At 40.1% G+C, this 7,585-nt stretch overlaps 1 protein-coding gene across 3 annotated transcripts; it reads left to right on the top strand.

The window, feature by feature from the left end:
- The first annotated feature begins 574 nt into the window (after positions 1-574).
- mthfs (5,10-methenyltetrahydrofolate synthetase (5-formyltetrahydrofolate cyclo-ligase)) lies at positions 575-7,337 on the top strand. Of its 3 annotated transcripts, none has more exons than XM_031739572.2 (4): positions 575-830; positions 1,184-1,311; positions 4,062-4,326; positions 6,760-6,986. In XM_031739572.2, the coding sequence occupies exons 2-4, from the start codon at positions 1,201-1,203 to the stop codon at positions 6,984-6,986; spliced, it is 603 nt and encodes a 200-aa protein (XP_031595432.1). In that variant the 5' UTR covers positions 575-830; positions 1,184-1,200. The 3 variants fall into 3 exon arrangements, with proteins under 3 accessions (XP_031595432.1, XP_031595431.1, XP_031595430.1); XM_031739571.2 differs by having other exon boundaries at positions 817-900; XM_031739570.2 differs by lacking the exon at positions 575-830 and having other exon boundaries at positions 915-1,311; positions 6,760-7,337.
- The last annotated feature ends 248 nt before the right edge of the window (positions 7,338-7,585 follow it).

Here is a 7,585-nt window from a genome sequence, read left to right as displayed (position 1 = left end):
CACACTTCCCCTTGAATTCTTTGAAGAAATATTCACTCTCCCACCGTGTTTGAAATTTTCTGCACTCACTTTCTACCTTTCGCTTCTTTGGTTCTGCCATGGGGGATTTGTACGGTCTGACTTTGCACATGCCCAGTAAGGATCGGGGAGTCCTGATCCGTCCCTATCTTTTTATTTTTTTTTGTTTTTGTCTACATTATATTAAATGTTTCATTATCGGAAACATTTTAAGAGATACTTATTTTTCTTAACATCTTAACAGATACTCTGACCCGTAACTATCGTAAAACGCTTTGACCGGAAGTAGACACCTTTCGCGCATGCGGGGTACCGATCGGGTTTCCGGTACGGATCGGGTAGTGACAAGTACGGTCGGACTGTGCACATGCGCAGTAAGGATCGGGGAGTCCTGATCCGTAACTATCTTTTTATTTTTCGTTTTTGTCTACATTGTACTGAAATGCTTCATTATTGCAAACATTTTAAGATATATTTATTATTCTTAACATCTTAACAGATACTCTGACCCGTAACTATCGTAAAACGCTTCGACCGGAAATAGATACCTTTCGCGCATGCGGGGTACCGATCGGGTTTCCGGTACAGATCGGGTAGTGACAGCGTGCTCGATAGAATGGGAGAACACATAGCGAGAACACATCCGGGAATTTTGAGCGTACTTGGCTACATGATGTGTTCTGGAACTGTACTCTGCGACTGATGACGTATCACAAGTCCACGAGAACGCAAGTACAAACGGCCCTAGGCGATACTGCTTACGTCATCAGAAGTATGCGCGCGCACCTTTACTACGTCGTCACTGTTTAACGGTAAGAAAAAAACGCAGTGATGACGTTCCAACACTCGTGGGGGCAGCAACGTGGCAAAAACGAGGACGAAGTATGTTTAAAATACCAAAGAAGAAACATGTTCGGTAGTGGTATCCACTACAGCTTTACTGTAATGTTTACGGACCTTTTACGGTTCAGGGTCGTCCTGATTTTACTTCGTTTACTCGTCACAGTACCAGTCTTGTGTTGATAAGCCTGTTAATGTTTAATGTTGGGAAAGTTGCATGAAGCAGAATAGATGTCGAAATCCCTTCTGTTACACAACTCGGTAGAGAACATTTTACCAGTAGACGTGCTCAAACTCTTAATGTAAATCATCTCTTTTCATTTAGCTTAATTAAATGTTAGAATGGCCGCCTTGCGAGCAGCAAAGCAAGGCCTGAGGAAAGAATTAAAGCGACGGGTTGCCACAGTGACGGACGACGAGAAACGACGGCAGTCTCTTGTCGTTTCACAGAAGGTAAGGAAATGTTCATGGAAATGGGTAATGGAAATCAGTCTCTGTGTCCCAGATGTCGCATCCGCAGATTCTTCCATTTCTGCGAGTATTATTAAAGACCTCGCCGAAAATTTTTACATATATGCAAATACATGTATATACAGATGTGGAAAAAGTACAGACATTCTCTACTTAAGTAGAAGTAAAGATGCTAATGTTAAAAAAATATTCCAGCAAAAGCTGAAGTACTTATTTAACGTCTTTACTAAAGTAAAAGTGAAAAGGTACAAGCTCTGAAATGTACAAAAGTAAGAAAGTTTAAAAAGGACACTTGTACCAACTACTTTCATGCACTGGTAGCTAGACCTCATGTATTACTGTTAAACAAAAATAATATGTGTATATGAGAATAGAACTGTTATGTAAATTAAATTCTAATGCTAATGAATGTACTTATCTTGAAACTGTTATTTATGACACAAGCAATAATGGAATAGAAAAAAATAATAGGGGGTGACTTTGCTTCCACACCTAAACAGAAAAATGACAACAGTCAGGGGTTAAAGTGAGATTTAGCAGGTGGAGTAACACAAAGATCTGTTTTAGTGGCTCAGTATGGGGAAAATACTAACAGCTCACAATCATTTCTAATGCCAGCTACAGTCAATTTTCTTAGTGGACAGGCTGTGATCAGCTAACCTGCTGCTACACACAGATCCAGTATCTGTTTAAAAATTATGGCATTCCATGTAATTTTTAAATTGGTAGTTTATCAAGTGTCACTGAGCAGTCTTTACATTACAACTTTCACTCCTTTCTCTGTCTGAAAATACAGCAGCTGGACCTTTATCTACCAATACACTGTGCAACAAACAAACACAAAATGCAGTTTCTAATAAAGGGGGGGGAATCCAAACCTACATGGACCTGTGTGAAAAACTGATGCATTATCCAGAAATGGCTAAAACATGGGACCTTCCAAGGAGGTCTGCTTCGGGGCCTCCTCTCAATGGGAGATACCTGGAAGACCTCACCCAGAAGGCATCCTTGTCAGATACACGGACCAGGTAAACTGGCTCCTTTCAATGTGAGGGAGTGGCGGCTCTAGACTGAGTCCCTCCTGGATGGCTGAACTCCAGCTCCAGCTTTTACGCTCAGCTCGCTCTTGACAACGATGGACCAGTATATCGTCTGCATCGCTGTAGCCGGAGCCCCAATCCATCCGTCAATCTTCCTCTCCCCTCACTTTGTGAATTAGACCCCGAGATACTTAAACTCATCCAGTTGGGGAACTAACTTGTCCCAAAAGTGGCCACTACACACTTTTCCAGCTGAGCCCTCAAACTTGGAGATGCTGTTTCTCATTCTAGCTGCTTCACACTCAGCTGCGAACCACTCCAGTGTGAACCAGAGGCCACTACCTGACAGAACCACATCATCTGCAAAAAGCAGAGATTAGATTTTGACACCACCAAAGTGGAAGCCTTCCATCACTTGGCTACACCTAGAAATTCTGTCTATAAAAATTATGAACAGAATCAGTGACAAAGAGCAGCCTAGGCGGAGTCCCCACCCACTGGAACAAGTCCGACTTACTGCTGGCAATGCAAACCAAGCTCTTGCAATGGTTGTATAAGGACTGAATTTTTCTCGCAGTAATGGGCCACACACCCAAGGTGAAACTCATCCCAGGGGCTCTGCCATCAAGGAGTTGTTTAACTAACTCCTTGTTGTTTAAATGCCTCAGAAATCTCAGATGTGGATCGGGGCCTCTGCCACGCGCATGTAGAGATCATCCATTCAGTTTTTCTGCGTCACATAAAGACACGGTGGGTGGAACCAAAGAAATTTGGACTCAACAGACCAAAGCACAGATTTCCACTGGTCTAACGTCCATTCCTTGATTTGGTTTCTTAGCAGCTCCCATAAAGGCCTGATTCACGCATTCTCCTCTGAACAGTTGATGTAGAGATGTGTCTACTACTGGAATTCTGCAGGGCATTCATCTGCATTCACACTTTTGTTTTTACTATATAATTCCATATGTGTTCATTCATTGTTTTGATGACTTTAGTGAAAATCTACAATGTAAATAATCATAAAAATTGTCTAAAGTGTCTAAACTTTTTACTGGTAGTGTATCTTAGACTAAAAATATTTCTGGTTAAATTGACCCAAAAACCTTCTAAAGATGACTGCTATAGGAGTGAAATAAATAAATAAAATTAAATGATATAAATGATAGTAGCAAGTCCTTATTTGCAAGTCGCAAAGAGTGGCCCAAAAAGTTAAGTTGGTCAAAAATAATAAGTTGAATTCACTCAAACGTAAGAAAATGTTAGATAAACTTGAGCTATTTGAGTTATCACTGTTTTAAAAAATAATTTCACATTAGTTAATTTATTTAATTACTTTGAGCATTCAGATTTACTGTGTATTTTCCGGGTACTCCGGCTTCCTCCCACCGTCCAAAGACATGCAGCTTGTGGGGATAGGTTAATTGGATAATCGAAATTGTCACTAGGTGTGAATGTGTGAGTGAATGTGAGTGTGAATGGTTGTCTGTCCCTGTGTGTTGGCCCTGCGACAGACTGGCGACCTGTCCAGGGTGTACCCTGCCTCTCGCCCTATGACAGCTGGGATAGGCTCCAGCGCCCCCCACGACCCTGAAAAGGATAAGTGGAAGCGAATGGATGGATGGAAATTAATTTACTCATGGAAGATTAAGGATTCAGAACCTTGATTTTCTCTTCATCTGCATTTTCTTTCAGTTGTTCAGTCACCCCAAGTATGTGTCCTCTCAGCGGATTGCTGTGTTTCTGAGTATGAAGGATGAAGTGAATACTCAGGAAATCATCAAGGACATGCTTAAGTGTGGTAAAAGCTGCTTCATTCCTAGATATGAGAGTACTAGCAGTCATATGGACATGTTGAAGGTCAACAGTCTGCAGGACATAGAGACGCTGCCTCTGACCTCCTGGAATATCCGGCAGCCTGCCAGGGATGATAACAGCAGAGAGGACGCATTGGCTTCAGGTTAGCATGCACGCACACAAAACACTTTTATTGATAAGAGCAATAGGGGCAGACACACCCTAATACTAAGCAATTGTTACACTGAATGTGGGTGGTCTAAAATTCAACTTTCAAATCAAATTCTCTGTTACACTTGATGTAAACTAACCCCGACCATGAACTCCACAGCCACTGCACATCAGTTCAAGACAGTGCTTTACTTTGAATTCACCAGAGTATTGCAAGCTAACCTGTTTATCCTGCTCTAAACCACAGAGTATACATGGTTTGAGTAACGCAGTTTATTTTGCAGGGCATTTCAGAACATTATATTAAGATCTAATATCTGACTTTAAAAAATCAGGACATTTCATGTAACATTTAAATTTCTGGTCTATCAAATGTCACAGAGCAGTCCTTACCTTTAAGTGTAATATCACTGCTTCCTCTCCTGTCCTGTCTTTCTTAATCTTTCTCCATCTCTGAGTGAAGTTATCCCATTCTCTTCTCTGCCTGTGAAATACAGCTAGTGGACCTTAAGCTAGGAGACATATTGTGTGACAAAATGCACACAGTTTGTGTCTTTGCTGATATTTTTTTCCTGCTACAACAAGTTACTCCCTTTATGCTCAGTCTTCTGTAAAGCTAGTTGAAGTACCACAACCACAGATGTCATTCAGGATCTATCTGGCCCAATGTCATCCCTAAGTATAGCCCTATAAATGATGGATAAAATATATGTTTTCGCCTCCTTCATTGGCTGTATCCAACAAGCCCTAGTGATTGATACACTGATAGGATTTTCTTTTATGTAGTTTTGTTCCCTCCATTTAGACTTAAATTGGTTTGATTTTTGAAGATCCACATTGATGTGAAGTTAAAACCTTCCTCATGTTAAAACTAAAGTAACAAGCCTGTTTTGAAAATGTAGGAAGCAAAAAGTACAGATATTTGTGTAAAAATGTAGGGAGTAAAGATAAAATGTTGACAGAAAAAAATGAGTAAAGTACAAATACTTTAAAATTCTACTAAGCAGGGAAGCTGCAAATCTTTTAAAGCTGAAATAGTCTTTTTATGAGTATGTTGAGAAGGCTGGCAGGTTATTAGCCTGGCAAACAAAAACTTTGCAAAACAACACCAATTACATCCATTATAATAGTGGGAATAACTTAATAGATCCATTGGAAATCAACAACCCTTTTAGAATGTATTATGCAAAACTATACATTACTGAAATAGAAACAGAAAACAGAAATGGAATGGCAAGAACAAAATAATTTCTTTGCTTTTATAGAAAAGGGAGATGCGCACCACTTGGAACAAGTGATTACCAAGGAAGAAATAGAAACAGCCATAAACAGGATGAAAACAGGGAAAAGAGTTGGACCAAATGGTCTACCAACTGATATATACAAAAAAATTTAAACTAAATTGCTTACCCCTGTCCTGGAGATGTTCCTAGAGGCGTTGGCCTTCAAAGGTTGTCCTTTGCCTCCTTCACTATTTACTTTAGCAATTGAACCCTTTGCGATTACAATTCGATGCACAACTATGATGCAATAAAATAAAAAAATATTTTTTTAAAAATAAAAAGAAGGACTAAAACAAGAAGACAATAAAAACAACCAAAACAACAATTACTAAGTCTGTTAAAACAAAAAAATGTTTGGGTCAACGTGTGCTAAAAGCCAGTCCATAAATGTGTTTTCAGTAAAGATTCAAAAAGTTAACCAAACATAATTCCAAAAAAATTAGTTATTGGTTGTTTTTTAAAAGAAACTAATGAATCGACAGATCTCAAGGTTAGAGGAAGAGAATTCTAGAGTCTGGGGGCCACAGTGGCAAAAGCTCTGTCTACCTTAGTTCTCAGCCTTGTAACAAGTAGGCCCTGATTACATGATCTCAGGGCCCTGCTAGGGACACGGAGTGTAGAATTTCAATAATGTAAGCTGGTGCTTGCCCATGAAGAGCTCTAAAAGTCAGAACCAGAATCTTAAAATGGAATTTGAATTCAGAGTCCATTACTGCAGCATTTTGAACAACCTAGAGGGAGTTTTTTCTTAGAAAAATAAACAATGAATTACAGTAATCCAGATGTGATGAAATGAATGCATGAATACCAATCTACAGTTCTATGTGTGATACAATAGGACTTAATTTGGCAATGTTTCTTAAGTGATAAAAGCAAAACCGAACCAGAGACTTGACATAAACATCCAACATGAGAGCGGAATCAAGGGTTACCCTAAGTTTCCTGATAGACGATTTAGCAAATGTGGAATGAGGACCAAGAGCTTTTATTATCTTAGGCATAAATTTGTCAGGGGACCATGCAAGGACTTCAGTTTTTCCTTCCTACATACAGATTAAACAGGAATTTTTGAATTAGGACGTATATCTACAGACACAATGAGAACTTTAACAGTAATTACACTGTTTACTTGCACCATCCAGGAGGTCTGGACCTGATTTTGATTCCAGGGCTGGGCTTTGACCGTGCCAGGAACCGACTGGGACGAGGGAAGGGTTTCTATGATAACTACCTGGAGCGTTGCAAAAAACACCCCAAAGGCAAGCCCTACACAATTGCCTTGGCCTTCAAAGAGCAGCTTTGTGAAAAAGTCCCTGTTGATGACCATGATGTGCCCATAGATGAAGTACTGTATGAGGATGAAAAATAGCTGGTCTATGAACTCAGGAAGTCCACTAACCCTTTAAACATGGCCTTTCCATTCAATACCAGGGTTTTGTAATTGTTAGAGTAGGTGAAATTCAAAGGATGTCGTAATTAATGCCGTTATTATCAATGTTATCACTTCAGTCTGTGGTTGTCCTGCTGTGATGGCTATTATGTCATTAGACAAGCTAAGGTAATATGCTCAAGGCTACAGTCAAGAAGTAATGTATAATTTATGAGATGTATAGTCTGGTTAGTTTGTTCTTCATATGAAGAGAGCAGCTCTATCTTGTCATAAAAAGCTTTTAAAAGGTATTATGTAATACTGTCTAAAATTAAATATTAATTTCCCTGGCGTCGTTGCCCACCTCTCAATTTTAAATACACGTAGACATTGAGGACTAGCAGGAGGGGCTATGCGCTTACCTGCTGCTCTGGCAGGTAGCTCCATGCCCTCCTGGGTTTTAAATGCACCTTAGAACACACATACATCAACACTACATATGAGCGGGTGGAGGGAGGTTTGGAGTCTTCACACACCCCCGTTCTCTGCGGCCTGCTGGAGCGGGGGGGCTAGGAGGAGGAGTTGGCCGTCCGACTGGG

The sequence above is a fragment of the Oreochromis aureus genome, linkage group 1 (genome assembly GCF_013358895.1).
Source record: "Oreochromis aureus strain Israel breed Guangdong linkage group 1, ZZ_aureus, whole genome shotgun sequence".
Lineage (NCBI taxonomy): Eukaryota > Metazoa > Chordata > Actinopteri > Cichliformes > Cichlidae > Oreochromis > Oreochromis aureus.
The sequence above is the reverse complement of the archived record's forward strand: the minus strand, read 5'-3'. Positions and strand labels throughout refer to the sequence as shown.

Bases quoted from the DNA above. Each gene is read 5' to 3' on its own strand.
- mthfs (XM_031739570.2), top strand. From the start codon at position 1,201: ATGGCCGCCTTGCGAGCAGCAAAGCAAGGCCTGAGGAAAGAATTAAAG. The intron at 1,312-4,061 runs GTAAGGAAATGT...ATTTTCTTTCAG, and splicing joins CTCTTGTCGTTTCACAGAAG to TTGTTCAGTCACCCCAAGTA. The intron at 4,327-6,759 runs GTTAGCATGCAC...TGCACCATCCAG, and splicing joins AGAGGACGCATTGGCTTCAG to GAGGTCTGGACCTGATTTTG.